Here is a 17,674-nt window from a genome sequence, read left to right as displayed (position 1 = left end):
GATGTTGTTCAAATATGCATCATCTATTATTCTATACTAAAGAAGATATAATCTCTCCCTGAATTCTTTCTTTTTTTTTTTTTTTTTGAGGCAGAGTCTCGTTCTGTTGCCCAGGCTGGAGTGCAGTGGTGCAATCTCAGCTCATTGCAACCTCGCCTCCCGGAGTCAAGCGATTGTCCTGCCTCAGCCTTCTGAGTAGCTAGGATTACAGGCACGCACCACCACACCCCGCTAATTTTTGTATTTTTACTAGAGATGGGGTTTCACCATGTTGGTCAGGCTGGTCTTGAACTCCTGACCTCGTGGTCCGCCCACCTCGGCCTCCCAAAGTGCTGAGATTACAGGCCTGAGTCACCACGCCCGGCCTCCCCCCGAATTATTTCTACAGTGACATTTAATTGTTCATATTGAGTTTATTTCCTTTTTAAAATGTGAAAGGGGGCAATTTAGCAGTAATTATCAAAATTGCAAGTGCATTTACCCTTTGAGCCAGCAACTCCACTTTTAAGAATTTCTGCAGACATTTCAACATACATAGAAAACACTATGTGGACATGGTTATTCATTGCAGCATTATTTGTAATAGCAAAAGACTAGACATGAAAAAGTGTCTACAAAAGGGGTCTGGTTAAACAAATATATGCATACAGTGGAGTACTAGGTAGCTGAAAGGAAATAAAGGTATGAGGAAGCTCTGTAAATACTGGTATGGAATGATCTTCAATATGTTTGAGGGCTTTTATTTGAGAAGGGGGTCTCAGTTTTGCCCAGGCTGATCATAAACTCCTGAGCTCAAGCAATTCTACCACCTCAGACTTTCAAGTAGCTGGGACTACAGGCGTGAGCCACCATGCCCAGCTGAATATGTATTGCTGAGTAAAAAAGCAAGGGATAGAACAGGCCATGAAGTTTCTTTTGGGAAAGGAGTGAAATGAGATTATATGTTCATGTTTGCCTGTATTTGCATAACAGAACACTGGAAAAGATACTTAAGAAATTAACTACAGTGGTTAGCTTGTAGGGGCAAGAGAAATGGGTGTGGTGGAGGAGGAATACCAGAAGTAAATATGGGGAAAATATGAAGACTTTATAAACTTTATAAATTTCGATGATGCATACATGGTTATTTATATTAATCCAGATACATTTATATATGTTTAAAATGTTTCATAAGCTAGGCATAGGGGTACGTGCTATAGTCCTAGCTACTTAGGAGGCTGTGATGGGAGGATTGTTTGAGCCCAGGAGTTCAAGGCTGCAGTACGCTATGATCATGCCACTGCACTCCAGCTTGGGTGACAGAGTGAGACCCTGCCTCAAAAAACGATTTCATAATTTTAAAAATACATGAGGAAAAATGGGGAAAAACAGCAGTGGCATGTAAAAAGAATCTTTAAAAACAATGCTTTACTATTCACAATAGCAAAGACATGGAATCATCCTAAAGGGCCATCAGTGACAGATTGGATAAAGAAAATGTGCTACCTATACACCATGGAATACTATGCAGCCATAAAAAAGAATGAGATCATGTCTTTTGCAGGAACATGGATGGAGCTGGAGGCCATTATCCTTAGCAAACTAATGCAGGAACAGAAGACCAAATTCTGCATGTTCTCATAAGTGGGAGCTAAATGATGAGAACGCATGGACATATGGAAGGGAACAACACACACTGGGGCCTACTTGAGGGTGAAGGGTAGAAGGAGAGAGACGATCAGAAAACATAACTATTGGGTACTAGGCTTAGTGCCTGGGTGATGGAATAATCTATATAACACCCCCAGTCCATGACACAAGCTTACCTATATAACAAACCTGCACGTGTACCCCTAAAATAAAAGTAAAAAAAAAAACCAGTGCTTTATCCCCAGCTAAGCACAGTGTTCAATAAGAATATGATGAAGAGCTACAATTCAAATATTTGAAATTTTAATTTAATAGACCTAATTTGCAGAATATATTGATGTATTTTGTTTCTTTTTTGGGGGATATGGGAGTGTTTGATTAGAACTTTCTTATGATGGACTTTGTCTCATAGTATTGCGCACTAAACAATAATGGATGGAGAGGTTGATGGGTTAGTAAGGGGTTTAAGAAATATGGTAACTTTTATTTTGTGGTGCTGGTAGTCTGAGTATATTTTGTATTCTTATACACTTGACTCGGGTCCAGTTGATAACTGGCAGAGTTTTATAACACTGCACCGAGAAGAGCCCATGCAACATGTGTCATAACAGTTCGTTAAAGAACAGCATCAACAAAAAAATTAGTTCTTAGAATTTTTTATTTTCCAATTAATAGTTGTCACTTTCTCCATTTATCCAAAGCATACCAATCTTTCAAGGTCATCTGAAGTCCCACTGTACTACTAAGCCTTCTGGCTGACTTCAGACCCCATTCATGTGAGCTTTTGGTGCTTGTATCCAAAATGCCTCTACAGCCTCGGTGGCCCAATATGATCTGAATTTTATACCATCTGCTCTTCACTCACAAGGTTCTGGCTATACTCTCTTGTATTCTTTAAAAACCCAAACTCATTCCTCCTCTCAAGGATTTTGCATTCATTTTTCCTTTGGAGCTATATATTCTTCTCCTAGCTCTTTGCATGGTTAATTATTTCTTATCATTTAGGTCTTGGTTTGAATGTCACTTGCTCATAGGGGCTGTCTCTGACTTAAATGGGGACTTTCCATCACACTCTCACATTACCCAGTTTTATTTCCTTCAGAACCCTTATAACTATATGAGAATATCTTGTTTGATTTGCTTACTTGCTTACTCCCTGTCTCCCTCCTCTGCCTCTCCCACCTCATTGCACAGTGCTCCTTACTTGCAAATTAAAAGCACAGGCTCTGGAGAGAGATGCCTGGGTTTAGTAGCTGTGCTGCTCACTACATTTGTGACAGTGAACACATTGTTTATTCTGTATTTACCTCACTTTCCTCATTAATAGTCCTATATCATAAAGATAATATAAAGGCTAAGTGAGAAAATACTCGTCAAGTGCCTAGAATGGTGGTTGGCACTCAGTAGGCACTCAAAATATTTTTTGAGTGAATGAATGATGCTCTGACTTTGTTTAATAGTTTTTCTTGCATCTGAGCCTCCCCAGCAAGATTATAAACTCTTAGGCCTTCCATGACCTTGCAGAGCTCCAACTATAATTTAACAAGGTTGAAGGCACATAGGTGATTAGTGAATACTGCTTAAAATACTGAACTTACTGTAGATTTCTCAGAAACTTGTTTTGCATTCCTGAATCTCTCTGTGTTAGGGTAAAATCATCTAAGAAGGACATCATGTCACTTGCGAATTCCAGTTTCATCAGCCTACCCATCCCACGCAGTTAAGCTTCCTTGTTTGTGGTTAGGAATGCAACAAAAGGGCTTTGTTTGAATTACACCCACACACAAAACTTAGTTTGCTAAATTTTAAAATTAAACCATCTTCTGACTTACTGATATGCTCATGATGTGATGTACTTTAGGAAAATATTTCTTTAAGTTCTTAAAGATCAAAGTGATCCCAAAATGTAAAATTAGTATGCCATGCTCTTTAGGAATGCTTATTAAATGTTTCACATCATTGAGAAAGTCAGCTGTTTAACTGAAAAAATAGCTGTTTAACTTTTTTTTTTAACTCTCAAGCTACAGTGAATTATATTTTCAAAATGAAAGACTATTTTAAAAATACTTTGCTTTTCAATAGGTAATACATGCGTATAGTATAAAATTTGAAAAGTTACAAAATGAAATACAGTGAAAATAAGTTTTCCTTCCCAGAGGCAGTCATTGTATCTAGTTTCTTAAGTGTCCTTCCAAAACTACTCTTTACATTAATATACACACATGTGATTTTCCCCACATACTGTAGCAGACTGTACATGTAATTCTGCATCTTTCTAGTGTAACAATATATTTGGAGATATTTCCATATCAGTATGTATACAGATACTTCATCCTTTTTAACAGCCATTATATGGATATACCACACTGAGTTAACTAGTCAGCTGCTAATGGGCATTTAGGTTGTCTTCCAATCTTTTGATGGGTATGTTATTTTAAAAATCATTTGCTAGATGTTGTCAAACTGGCCTTCATTCAGGTTGTACTGATATACACTGGTGGGCTATTTTTGGTCATCCTTTTCAATTCTTCCCTTATTTCATCACTTACCTCCTATCTGTATGGTATGGAAGAATCTTATAAAACAAAGATTTATCTCAGAAGCCCTCTCCCAACATATCTTCTGCATCTAAAAGAAAAGTTTTTTTTTGTTTTTTTTTTCCTCATGTTTTTGTTTTTTTCAGGGCCTTTTGATTTGCTTCCCCCTCCCCACCCCGACCGCCAAAATCATCTTGTCATCTTGTTCTTAATCTATTAGAACTGTGATGAAACCTGATACTCTACCCAGGGCAAATAAATAGTTACCTCTCCAACCTCCTCCAAAGAAAAAGCTCCAAAGTTGAGTTTGCTGTCTTTGTATTGCAGGTATTGGGCCTACTTTCTAAAGCACTTATTTTATCTGTACTGTAGGAATTATTTCATTTGGTCTTTCCTGCAGAATGTAAGCTCCTTAAAGGCAGAGACAATATCTTAGTCATTATTTCTTTAAAATATCTCTTTAAAATTTGTTTTTTATTTTCTTAAATGGACATTTAATTGTACATATTTATGGGTTACATAATGATGTTTCAATACAAATAATGTATAGTGATGAGATAAGGATAATAAAATATTTTTAAATATCAGTTTCAACTCTTCTAGTCCTCATGTACCACGTCCCTGGAGCCTGATCCCGTGTGTCACCTCCCTCACTTCTCCCTCTTCCAGGTTAGGTTCATCATGAAAACAGAGGACATTGGGTACAAGGTCCCCTCAACTTTTCGTGCTACCTACTTGCTTTCACATTTGCCAGCATCCGCCTTTCTTCTATCTCAACAGCACTGGCTTTCCTCCTCCATAAGCTCATACCCTTCACCTGAGTGTTTGAATCCCATCCCTTCCTGAGTCTTTAAGGAGTCCTCCTCCTGTGTCCTGTGTCTTCAGATGGGCCTCTGCACGCTCTCTGCCTTATAGACACTTGCTTGAACTTCTCATTTAAAACAAAAACAGCATGAACAAAATCTTTTCACTCCCTGGATCCCTTCAGTCTTCTAGCTACCACCCTCTTCTCCCCTTTAGAAACAGGTTTTTGAAGGAATCATCTGCCCATACTGCCTGTCTTATCCCTTGTTCACCTTTAGCCCCATCCTAAACCATGCCATTGCAAGGACTTGCTAGTTGCCAAATCCAGTGGCCATGCATCTACCCTCATCACACTAACCTCTTTACAGCATTGCAGTGGTTGACAGTTTTCTCCTCCTCCTCACTCTCCCCACTAGAAATCTGTGAGACTCCCATACTTAACTTGTTTTCCTCCTCCTTCTGTGGAAGCTCCTCTTGGGCTTTTTCCCAGGCTCCCTCTCCCCTAAATTTTGATCATTCTCAGAGACTCATCCTTAAACCATTTCCTTTGTCTCCCTGTTCATTCTCCCCAAGTCGCTTATCTTCTCTCAAAGGCCCTGTGTTTTGTGACTTGTAAATTTCTATATGCAGCCCAGCTCTCAGTCCTCTAGTCCCTCTCCACTGAAAGTCCCACAGGCACTCATTCGCATGCCCCAGAATGAGCCATCAGCATCCTGCTTATTTCCTCTTCTCTCTCTCCACTCCCATCCCCTCCATCTAAAAAAAAAAAAAAAAATTTAAGAGACTCTCTCTGGAAGCTGCAGTGCAGTGGCACACAGTCATTGCTCGCTACAGCTTCGAACTCCTGGGTTAAAGTGATTCTCCTGCTTCAGCCTCTGAGTAGTGGGGACTACAGGTGGATGCCACCACACCCAGCTAATTAAAAAAAAAATTGAGCCCCCTGCCTCAGCCTCCCAAGTAACTCAGCTTATAGGCACAAGCAAACTAGAGGGCCTATCTGGAACCCCTGAAGTTATTAGTAAACATTGTCTCACACCTCATCTCCTTGACAGGAAGACATCTTTTTTCCTGTGGAGCCTGTGGAATTTATCACTTTCTATTTCTCTTGGGTGGGAAAATCTTCTCGGCATCTAGCTAGGCATGGACAGATACTGTTGGTTGATGACGCCACTGAAGAGCCATCCTTAGTGTCAGGTGGTGCTGGTCTGAGGTCACGGTCCATTGGTGTCCATTGGCTTCTCAAGGCCAATACCCAGTCCCGGGGCTAATTTCTACTATTGAGAGTGATTCTGCCAACTCCCTTCACTAAGTAGTGGGAATGAGCAGTAGGAAGATGACAGTTTGTTCTTTCTCTTCTTTCTTCTAATGTATTTTGGGCCCACTGGGGTCTAAAATGGTACATACATGAAGCACCTCTAGGTATCTCATGCAAAAGAGACTTTATTTTTTCATCGAGGCTGGGCTTTTGCTATGTGATTAAGCAGTGGCATTTGTTGAGTACCTGAAGTCACATATAACTGGGTTTAAACCCTTACTCCCAGACTTACTAGCTGTGTGATTTGGGCCAGCCCCTGAAGGGTTTAGAGCACTAGGAAGGATTTCTAATCATTGGATGGAACAAGGTGATAAACCAGGAATCTAAGTCAGTGAGGCAGCCTACCTTCAAGGAACTGGTTGAAGATGCAGCAGCCTAATTTCTGGGGACTTTGGTGTCCAAAATTAGAGAAGGACTAGCAGTAAGAATGCTGAACTGCTAAGATGCTGAGCCATGAACCCTCAGGCTCCCGGCCTACCTGCACTGAGAAAAAGGTTGATTCGGCCGGGCACGGTGGCTCATGCCTGTAATTCCAGCACCTTGGGACGCCAAAGTGGGCAGATCACAAGGTCAGGAGTTCAAGACCAGCCTGGCCAATATGGTGAAAGCCTGTCTCTACCAAAAATACAAAAAGTTAGCCAGGCATGGTGGCACAGCCTGTAATCCCAGCTACTCGGGAGGCTGAGGCAGGAGAACTGCTTGAACCCAGGAGGTGGAAGTTGCAGTGAGCCAAGATTGTGCCACTGCACTCCAGCCTGGGCGATAGAGCAAGACTCCATCTCAAAAAAAAAAAAAAAAAAAAAAAAAGGTTGATTCAACTTTAGAGGGCCAAGGCGGGTGGATCACTTGAGGCCAGGAGTTTGAGACCAGCCTGGCCGACATGTTGAAACCCCATCTCTACCAAAAAAAAAGAAATACAAAAAAAAAAAAAAAAAATTAGCCAGTCATGGTGGCATGTGCCTGTAGTCCCAGCCTCCTACTCAGGTTGCTGAGGTACAAGAATCACTTGCACCTGGGAGGCAGAGGTTGCAGTGAGCCAAGATTGCGCCACTGCACTCCAACCTGGGCAGCAGTGCTGAACTTCAAGGTTTAGTGGTTACATGGGACCTGTTATTGAAGATTAGAGAGGTATGGTGATATGGTTTGGCTGTGTCCCCAACAAAATCTCATCTTTAATTCCCACGTGTTGTGGGAGGGACCCGGTGGGAGGTAATTGAATGATGGAGGCAAGTCTTTCCCATGCCGTTCTCATGATAGTGAATAAGTCTCATGAGATCTAGGTTTTAAAAAGAGGAGTTCCCCTGCAAATGCTCTCTCTCTCTTTGCCTGCTTCCATCCATGTAAGATGTGACTTGCTGCTCCTTGCCTTCTGCCATGATTGTGAGGCCTCTCCCTAGCCATGTGGAAGTGTGAGTCCATTAAACCTCTTTCTTTTGTAAAGTGCCCAGTCTCAGGTATGTCTTTATCAGCAGCGTGAGAATGAACTAATACATGTGGGGACAAGGAGGCAAACAAATTGTCATATGTTGGTTCTGCTGTTGATGTCTTGATTTTGCATCTACTTCATCTCCTTAGCCCAAGCTGTGCACCTGCTCCCTTTTGTTCCTTTATAGTTTCCAGGTGGGTGAGGTCTGTTTCTTTTTGGCCTATGTTTACCCCCGTGATTTCAGGTCACAGCCACTGCTCTGATGGCTCCCTTCCTCACCACCATGGCCAGGGTCTGAAAGGCTGTGACCATGGTAAGTCTCAGGCCAGGCTCTGCCATAATTATTGACTCAATACCTCACTGGGGAGCTCGGGGCTGGGCGCCTCATCAGTACCAGCAGTTCCTGCCCATTCTTGTCTCCCTCATCATTTACCATCCTTCCTTTTAAAGATCTCTGAAGGCTTGTCTCCCTACCCTGTCTACTATTCATCAACTTATTAGTAATGAATGATGGTAATAAGACTTAACATTTATTGAGCTCTTACTATGGGCCAGGTGTGTTTTCTCATTTTTAATCTCACAAAACCCCGTGAATAGGTTCTACTATAATCTGCCTTTTATAGATAAGGAAACTCAGGGTGATTACAAAATTTACCTGAGATCTAAAAGCTAAAACCAGTGGTATTCAGTTTAAATCTGGATTAGAACCCAGGTTTGTCTTATCTCAGAGCTGATACCCTTAGCTACATTCCAGCCTCTCTCCCTCTCTTGAGAGGGAGTTGAATTTTTCTCACTTTTCCTGACCTATTTGGCAACTCAAGCATTAGTCCACCTGACTACAGGCTCCTTCTATTCAGTAAATCTTTGTTGACTGACTGTTTGAAAAAAAAAATTTGTGTATTTGTTTCCCTTGCTTCACACAAGAACATTTTCCTATCACCCTAATCTCTAAGGATTTGAAGTATATGTGTGTGGTTTTTTTTGTTTTTAAGTCATCATCTATTTGGGGAAGCTCTTCAGTGTCTGCTATATTTTTAAAGTTATTTTAGATTAAGATGCAGTTAATCCAGCCTCTGATTAATCTTCTCACTTTCTAGATGAGCAAAGGCTTAGCTAAGAAGGGGAAGTAACTCACATAAGGTCAGACAGCAAGTTAATAACGAAGTCAGGGCAAGAGCCCAGGTCTCCTGACACCTGGTCTAGTATTTTTCTGATGTCCTAATACATTAAATTTTATTAGCTTCAGGGGAATTATTTTTCATTTATATTACAAAAACTAATTTATTTTTTCACAGAAAAGAGATAGGTGCATTTTTAGCTATAAGGCCAAGTACAATGAGTTGGAATAATTTACAGCTATTATTTTCACCATATCCAGATGGATTCCTGGATCCCATAAAAGTGTTTCTAAACTGCAGAAAAATCCCCCTACAGTCTTACAGTTCAAGAATTTTCAGCATGAAATGCCTGATAGATTACCTGACTTTTTTTGCCAAAAATAAGGCACAGCAGCTCTCTCCTGACTCTGACTTTCTATAGTCCTTACTGAATTATAGTCCTTACTGAATTCATTCTTCAGTGTTGCAGTCTGAAGGACACCCACATTTTCTCTTTGTCTTTGTCAATTCTTTGTGTTGTAAGGGCAGGATGTTTAAAAGTTGAAGTCATTGACTTGCAAAATGAGAAATTTTAGAGAGCATTTTGTTCTCTAGACCATGTAGCTTAGAGCAGTGTTCACACTGAGGTTGCTGCTAATGTTTCTGCAGTTCTTACCAAGAAATTAATAGTATCATTTATCCAGCAACAGGATATGATAGAGGACTTCAAAAACCCCAGAAAATGTTTTGCCATATATCCAAAGCCCTTTGGGAAATGGAAAGGAATTGCGGGCTCCCATTTTTATATATGGATAGATAGAGACCAAGAAAGACCAAGGCAACTCCATGTGCTTTACATTAATAAAGTATAAAATGTTAACATGTAGGAAGCCTAGGCGAAGTTTATGTGAGAATTCTTTACACTAATTTTGCAACATTTTAATGCAAGTCTGAAATTATGTCAAAATAAGTAAAAATTTTTACAAGTTAAGCAGAGAATAACAATGATTAGTCAGAGAAATAAGTAGCAAAATCTTCTCAGTATTGACTTGGTTGCTTTTCAATCTCTGAGGACACAGCAGTCTTTGCTTCCAAATCCACAAGTCACATCGGTGAGGAGACTCAGCTGAGACTTTGGCTAATGTTGGGGGGTCCCTCCTGTGTCTCCCCAGGCGCAGTGAGCCTGCAGGCCGACCTCACTCGTGGCACACAACTAAATCTGGGGAGAAGCAACCCGATGCCAGCATGATGCAGATATCTCAGGGTATGATCGGCCCTCCTTGGCACCAAAGCTACCATTCCAGGTAAGTGGCTATAGCTGAGACTGAAGGGTTTCTTTCTTTCTAATGTCATGTTCCCAGAAAAGAATGTTTTCTTCTCTGTTTTGAGAATGTTTTTTCTTATACTCACACTAAATATTAAATCTCTATCCGCTGCTTTTCTCATCCTCTTATAGTGCTTGACGTGTATATGAGTTACCTTTATATGCTTGGCTAGATCAACTTGAAGATCAGAATTATTTGAAGCACTGGCTGGCCATTTGAGATATTTATGGGGTCCATCAATTCTCAGACATTTCTCCACTGATAGCACTATATTAGAAAAATTGAGATTTTTCTTCCTTCAGTGCTTAAGTGTGCTTTCTGCCTTAGTCAAAACCTTATCCATTTTTATTCATGTGTTTGAACTCCCCATTTGGTTTTGCTCTTTCAATTAAGGTAATTTGTCCATCTTAGCTCCAATGGCACAACAACTAATGTACTGAGGACCACTCAGTGTATACATTATCTCATGTAGTGACTCACAGACTTCTTTAAAAGAGATACAGCAGTATTAACCCCATTTTGCAGAATAGGAAATTGAAGCTTGCGGCTGGGTGCAGTGGCTTATGCCTGTAATCCCAGCACTTTGGGAGGCCGAGGAGGGCGGATCACCTGAGGTCAGGAGTTCAAGACCAGCCTGGCCAACACGGTGAAACCCTGTCTCTACTAAAAATACAAAAATTAGCCAGGTGTGGTGGCATGAAGCTGTAATCCCAGCTACTCGGGAGGCTGAGGCAGAAGAATCGCTTGAACCCGGGAGGTGGAGGTTGCAGTGAGCTCAGATCACGCCACTGCACTCCAGCCTGGGTGACAGAGTAAGACTTCATCTCAAAAAAAAAAAAAAAAAAAGAAATTTAAGCTTGGAAAGATTAGTTTGTCCAAGCTCAAACAACTGATCAGTACCCAAGTCAAGACAAATCCAAGCCAGGTTTCAAAGCTGCTGCATGTAATCAGTAGGTTATACTTCCTCTGCTTTTCTCGCTACTGTTTGTTGTATGGGTCAAGGTTTGGTCAGGAAGAAGGAGAGCCCTCACAAGTGGTTTAGGAGAGGGGTTATAGAACGAGGGAGCACAGCCTGACCACCATCACACATTAGAGAGAGAACTAAGCCAGGACTCCCCTCCACTTCAGACTTGGAACCCCTACAAACTGGAATCTATCTTCTGATCCCAGGGAGTTAGACTCCGTAGCTTATCACTTTTGGGAAATGCTTAGATAGCGCTAATGTAGCGAGGTCAGGAAAATAAGGGTCACTTAGTCCTTACATACAAAGGAGACGCAAGTGTTGGTATGTGTGTGCATGTGTGTTGGGGGGAGGAGGGGAGGCTGGAAGCTTCTGGAAGGATTACTTAATGAACAGATGGTAGCTATGCATTTGGCAAGGCCAGAACTCAATCACAGCCCTTAATACTCATGTCTGGTCAAGTCAAGGGCCAAATCCTAGACCTCTCACTGATGAACAGTAGCTCATGGAATTGAACAGGACAAACCTCTCTCAGCATATCAGGGTAGGCTTCAGGCCACAGGAAGAGATAATGTCCTGGTTCCTTCCTGGTTACAGATGCTCCTCTCCCTTGCCCATGTCCTTCCCAATCACCCTGAAAGAAATTATTCTCACCGTCTGAGCCATCTGTTCTCAGAGAGCAGGTTTCCTAGCAGTGTCTCCTGACCCTTGACAAAGCCAGACTGCTTTTGCTTTACAGGCATGGAGGTGTTGAGGGCCTTTAGAAGGTAAGGTGTGTGGAGCCTAACAATGAAGGAAGAATAGCATAGTGGTAAGGGACTGGGCCTTTAAGTCAGACCTAGGTTTAAATCTCCCCTTACCCCTACGGTGTAAGCTTGAGCAAATCATTTAACCTTTGATCTTGGCTTCCTTTTCTGTAAAATAACTAGTACCCACGTCATTGGATTGTTGTGAGGATTATATAAAATAGCATATGTGCAATTCTTAGTACATAGTAAGCACTCAATGAATGATGACTGATTATAATAATTAAGCTGAAGACTTCAGGACACCATGAAACCTGGTACTGAACTTGAGGGTGAATGGCCAGCACACACTTATAAATGCAGGTGGGTATGTATTAACAGAGTGCCCTTCAACAGTGGGGTCCTTTGAGCATCCTTACTCCTAACCTTCTTATGAAGCTCTAAATCCAAAGCCATACTGTGACTTAAAAAATGTGCTGGCCCTTCAGCAGAGATAAGCACTGCAATCAGTACCTAGAATGACTGCTTACAGTAACTATGGTGAGCTCCAGTAGGCCTCAGGGGAATGGGGCCGTCAGCACCGGAAGTACAGTATTTTCAAGGCTTTGCTTCTGCACCTCCTCCTTCCTCCTCTGCATCCCAGCCTCCAGAGGGGCTTAGGCAGGTGGATCTGCCCTTGTGCTGTATCTACCACTCTGTCTCTCTGATTGAAGCTTCAAAAGTGTTCCTCCTGACATAAGGACCATCAGCACAAAAGCACTGCATGGGAACAAAAGGAGAAAGGAAAGTTCAAATAACCCAAAACATTACAGACGTGTGCATTCTCTCCTGCTGCAGCACAAACCACCCTGTGGTGCAGCACAAACAAACCATGCCTGAGGCTTGCAGCTTTGGCAGAGGGCTTGACCCCCATGCTGAGTTCCACCTGTGGGATCTGATCTTGGCAGCTGCAGGTGGAGAGGTGCCCCAGGTGTGTTTCTGAGGAGCACAGTGGCATCTAGTGGTCCAGTGTGCCACATCAGTTGGCTGGTATCTTTCTGACAGCCTTAGTTTAAGTTCCAGAAACCAATCTCAGTCCTGAATTTATGGATCTGTTTCTTGTTAAGAAGCAGGCGTATGAGGGGGTGAGAGGATGAGGGAGAGACAGGAGTGAGGTGAGAGAGAGAGAGAAAGAGAAGTATGGAGAGACTGAAGATGTGTAATTTAACTGTGAGCTAGGTTGGATTTGGAATTTCACTGAAATTGTATTTCAGCTGCTTTCTATCAGACCCTTGACACTCTGTTTTTGCTGCCCTGTGGAAATCTCACCCAGTGGTTCTAAAGTACTAAAGTACTTTAGAAGAGACTGAAAAGTTATGTAGTCTAGCCCCCTGACAAGAGGCTGAAATAGCAGTATCAAATCAGTGATTCATTCATTCAACAAATCTGTATGAGCATCCACTATGTCTCAGATGCTTTGTAGGTATTGGGAGTACAATGGTGAACAAGACATAAAAAGCCCCCTACACCACAATATTTGTTTCCCAAAATGTGTTCCGTGGAATAACAATCCACTAGATACTTCTTAGAAAAAAAAAGTTTCTGAGATCAAGTAAGTTTAGAAAACATCTCTTAGTATTATATATTTCTCTTTTAGAACAACACATGAAAAATGGTTTGGGAGAACAATAGTTTATAAAAGACTCAGAAATCTTGCAGTAAATAAAATTGTTTAGCTTATTTAGCTCAATATTTTCCAAACATACTTAATCATCTAAGGAATTAGTGTTCTGTGAGCACACTTTAGGAAATGTTTTCATACACTTATTTTGTGCTCTATGTTTTAAATATTTTAAAAATACTTTTTTTTTTTTTTGAGATGGGTCTCACTGTGTTGCCCAGGCTGGGGTGCAGTGATGCGATCAAGGCTAACTCCAACATTGACATTCTGGGCTCAAGCGATCCTCCCGCCTCAGTCTCCCAAAGTGCTGGGATTACAGGCGTGAGCCACCGTACCTGGTAGATACCTGTGTTTAAAAGTATTTTAAACACACAAAATAGAATGATATTATAAAAATACATACATCTACCACAGAATTAAAAAGCATTTTATGTGCGCTTCAGTTCTTTAAATATTATAGATACAGTCAAAGTCTCTTTCACATAACCAAAGGGATATGATATAATGTCAAGTAGTGGTAAGTGCTGTGAAGAAAATAAAGCAGGGTAACAGGCATAAAGGAGAGAAGAGATACTCTTTAGTTAGTTCCAGGAGGTCCTCTCTGAATGAAGTAAGAGGGAATAAGCCAGGTGAAGAGCACTCCGGGTGGTGGGAGCAGTGAGTACAAAGACTCTGAGACCCTGAGATGGGAATAAATTTCCTGGGTTTGAGTTTCAACAGGGAAACTATTATGCTGGAGTGCAGGGAGCAAGAAGAAGAGCAATAGAAAATGAGGCTGGAGAAGTAGCCAGACCATGGTAAGAACTTTGATCCACTCAAGATCCACCCCTCTTGAGAGTAAGGCTGGCTTTATGTGAGTTGGAATTGTTGCAGGATTGAAAACCTTCATTCCAAGTTTTCTTACCCATCATTAAAAGTGCCATTTTGGTGGCATCAATGGCAAAGGTAATAAAAATGAGTACTTCCAGACAGCAGTGGAAGAACTTGTCCTAGTGAGTGATATCAGTGCCTGTATTCCCCAGGCAGCTTGGGAATGGTAATTCTGAAGGGACAGAACCCTCTCTGGGCAGGAGGGAAAATACCTAACAGAGGCCTCCCATGACCTTTCTACCTTAGGTTTGCTACAGGAAGGAACCCACTATACCCTTGCACTGGTCTGATTAGAGATATGTGTAACAGGGATTTCATATTTATAGATACCATCTATATTTTAAGATATGTTAGGCTGGGCACGGTGGCTCACGCCTGTAATCCCAGCACTTTGGGAGGCCAAGGAGGGTGGATCATTTGAGGTCAGGAGTTTGAGACGTGCCTGGCCAACATGGTGAAACCCCGTCTCTACTAAAAATACAAAAATTAGCTGGGCATGGTGGTACATGCCTGTAATCCCAGCTACTCGGGAGGCTGAGGCAGGAGAATTGCTTGAACCCGGGAGGCGGTGGTTGCAGTGAGCCAAGATTGCGCCACTGCACTCCATCCTGGGCAACAGACCGAGACTCTATCTTAAAAATAAATAAATAAATAAAATAAATAAATATATATATATATATATTTTAGTGATGGTATCTTCCCCACTCGATAGTGTTTCAGTTAACCATCAGTTTATTTACTTTGATTTGTTGTGTGTGTTCCTATGTTAGATTTGAATTATCCTTTCAATGAAAGACTGCTAAAATTCTCAGCAGTTGGGAGGAGGATTACCTAATGTCTCCTACCTTCATAGAAATGGTGACTGAAACGGCCCTTATGGGGTTCCATTTCCCCTGGAAGTATTAGCTCTAAAAAGGAAGCAGACTGGGTCATACAGGATTATCCACAAGGCTGTCTAGTGCTTCTTTAGTGGGACCTCTTTATTTAGAGGGGAATGAAGAAATTCAGGGTAGGGGGTAAAATCTTTGACATATGCTATGCCATTGAGTGCCGGGTCTGATTTCCCTGATCTGGCTGACTTGGGAGCTATTTCCTTCCTTTCTGCCTTGAATTTATACCTATCCGTCCCGAAGTAAGATGCGCCATTCAGTCAACTGACTTTCTCTGATAGAGAAAAATTACATTCTTGAGGAGAGCTGCTGAAAGTGTAGTCTCCTTTTCCTTAAATTCCAGCCAAGTTTTGACTCCGAATATGGTTTTTCTAGTCTCAACATATTATCTGGAGATATTCCAGCCATAAAGCATTATCACATACTTGACCAATAAGACACTACATTTATTTACATGTGATCTAGAAATATAAGAATACATCATGAATTTTAATAGTGTTGAAACGCCTATCCATTTAAAAATAGAAAATCTTCGGCAAGAACTTCTAGTGATTTACCCTTCTTTAGAGAACAGTGAGTCACAAACATTTAAACCACTTATTCCTTCATATATGCCCTCCCCGTGTGTGTATATATAGAGAGACAGAGACAGACATTTTTTAGAGCAGTTTTAGTTTCATAGTGAAATTGAACAGAAAGTCCAGAGATTTCCCATATAGTCCCTGTCCCCATACATGCACAGCCTCCTCCATTTTCAGCAACCCCCACCAGAGTAGTACATTTGTTACAACTGATAAACCTACATTGACACATCATAATCACCCAAAGTCCATAGTTTATATTAGGGTTCACTGTAGGTGTTGTGCATTTTGTAGGTTTGGACAAATGTATAATGACATGTATCCACCATTATAGTATCATACAGAATAGTTTCACTGTCCTAAAAATCCTCTGTGCTCACCCATTCCTCCTTGCATCGCCCCTAAGACCTGGCAACCACTGATCTTTTTATTGTGTCCATTGTTCTGCCTTTTCCAGAATGTCAGTCATGTAGTTGGAATCATATGGTTTGTAGCCTATTCAGACTGGCTTTTTTCATCTAGTGAACTGCATTTTAGTTTCTTTCATATTTTTTTCATGGCTTGACAGCTCTTTTTTTTTTTTTTAAGTAATGAATAACATTCCATTGTGTAGATATACCACAGTTTATTCGCCTACTGCAGAACAGCCTTGTTGCTTCCATGTTTTGGCAATTATGAATAAAACTGCTGTAAACATCCATGTGTGGGTTTTTGTGTGGACGTGAGTTTTCAGTTCCAGTGGATAAATGCCAGGGAATGTGATCACTGGATCTTATGGTAAGAGTATGTTTAATTTTGTAAGAAACTGCCAAACTTCTTTTAAAAGTGGCTGTGCCATTTTGCATTACCACCTGCAATGAATGAGAGTTTCTCTTGCTCCACATCCTCACCAGCATTTGGTATTGTCAGTGTTCTGGATTTTGGCCGTTCTAATAGGTGTGTAGTGGTATCTTGGTTTTGTTTGGTTGTTTTTTGTTTTTGCCTATGACAGAGCCCTCAGGAGGTCCTGAGAACATGTTCCCTAGTATCTTGTTGTTTTAATTTGTAATTTCCTAGTGACTTATGATGACAGCCTTTTCATTTGCTTTTTCGCCATCTGTATATCTTCTTAGGATGTCTTTGGCCAGTTTTTAAATCAGGTTGTTTTCTTATTGTTGAGTTTTAAGTGATTTTTTAAAAACACATATATTTTGAGTTTCTAAGTAATTTTATTTTGAGACAGCTTTCTGGAGTTTACAGTGCCATGATTGATAGTCTTTTTCCTCTTCTCCAGACGGGCTCTGAAAACCATCTGGAGGAGCTTGTAAATGAGAAAATCTTGCCCTCCTAAATGTATGAGGAGGCTTTGCTTTGGCTTTTGGAAGTCATCCACAGGTGTTGGAATCCCAGCACCGAAGAGCCCCTGTGATTAAGCCTTCTCATAAAGCTTCCCTCTCCTTCCTTCTTTCCCCTTTGCTCTGCCTCTCATGAGCTTTTTCTGACTCTAATTTCTCTCATTCAATTTTGTGTTTAGCTTTCCCACCACAAACAAATTGTTTCTAGTGCAGTTAAGATTCCAGGAAGATTGCCAGGGTGTATCCTTCAATTCCATAAAAAGGAAAGATATTAACTAAAAACATATACATGTGCACACAAAGTCTCCTTCACCCGTGCCTATTCTCTTATTAACTTTTTCCCCTCTTCCCACAAACAGCCCCAGTAGACACACAGTTTCAGTCTCAATCACTCTTCTACCTCTCTCATTTCTTGGCACATGCAAAATGTCATTTCCAGCATGCAGCAAATCACATCAAAGTGCTGCCTGTGCCCAAAGGCCACGTGGCTTCCTCTGAG

The 17,674-nt window shown here is 41.2% G+C and overlaps 1 protein-coding gene across 7 annotated transcripts in view; it reads left to right on the top strand.

The window, feature by feature from the left end:
• SHROOM3 (shroom family member 3) overlaps nucleotides 1-17,674 on the top strand; it is a 357,377-nt gene that overhangs the window by 299,868 nt on the left and 39,835 nt on the right. For all 7 annotated transcript variants that reach the window (XM_063809524.1, XM_054682947.2, XM_016951561.4 and 4 more), the window contains one exon: nucleotides 9,981-10,112. In XM_063809524.1, coding sequence (XP_063665594.1) covers nucleotides 9,981-10,112 — 132 coding nt within the window. The remainder of the gene's footprint in view (nucleotides 1-9,980; nucleotides 10,113-17,674) is intronic.

Source organism: Pan troglodytes, chromosome 3 (assembly GCF_028858775.2).
Source record: "Pan troglodytes isolate AG18354 chromosome 3, NHGRI_mPanTro3-v2.0_pri, whole genome shotgun sequence".
Classification (NCBI taxonomy): Eukaryota; Metazoa; Chordata; class Mammalia; order Primates; family Hominidae; genus Pan; species Pan troglodytes.
The sequence above is the reverse complement of the archived record's forward strand: the minus strand, read 5'-3'. Positions and strand labels throughout refer to the sequence as shown.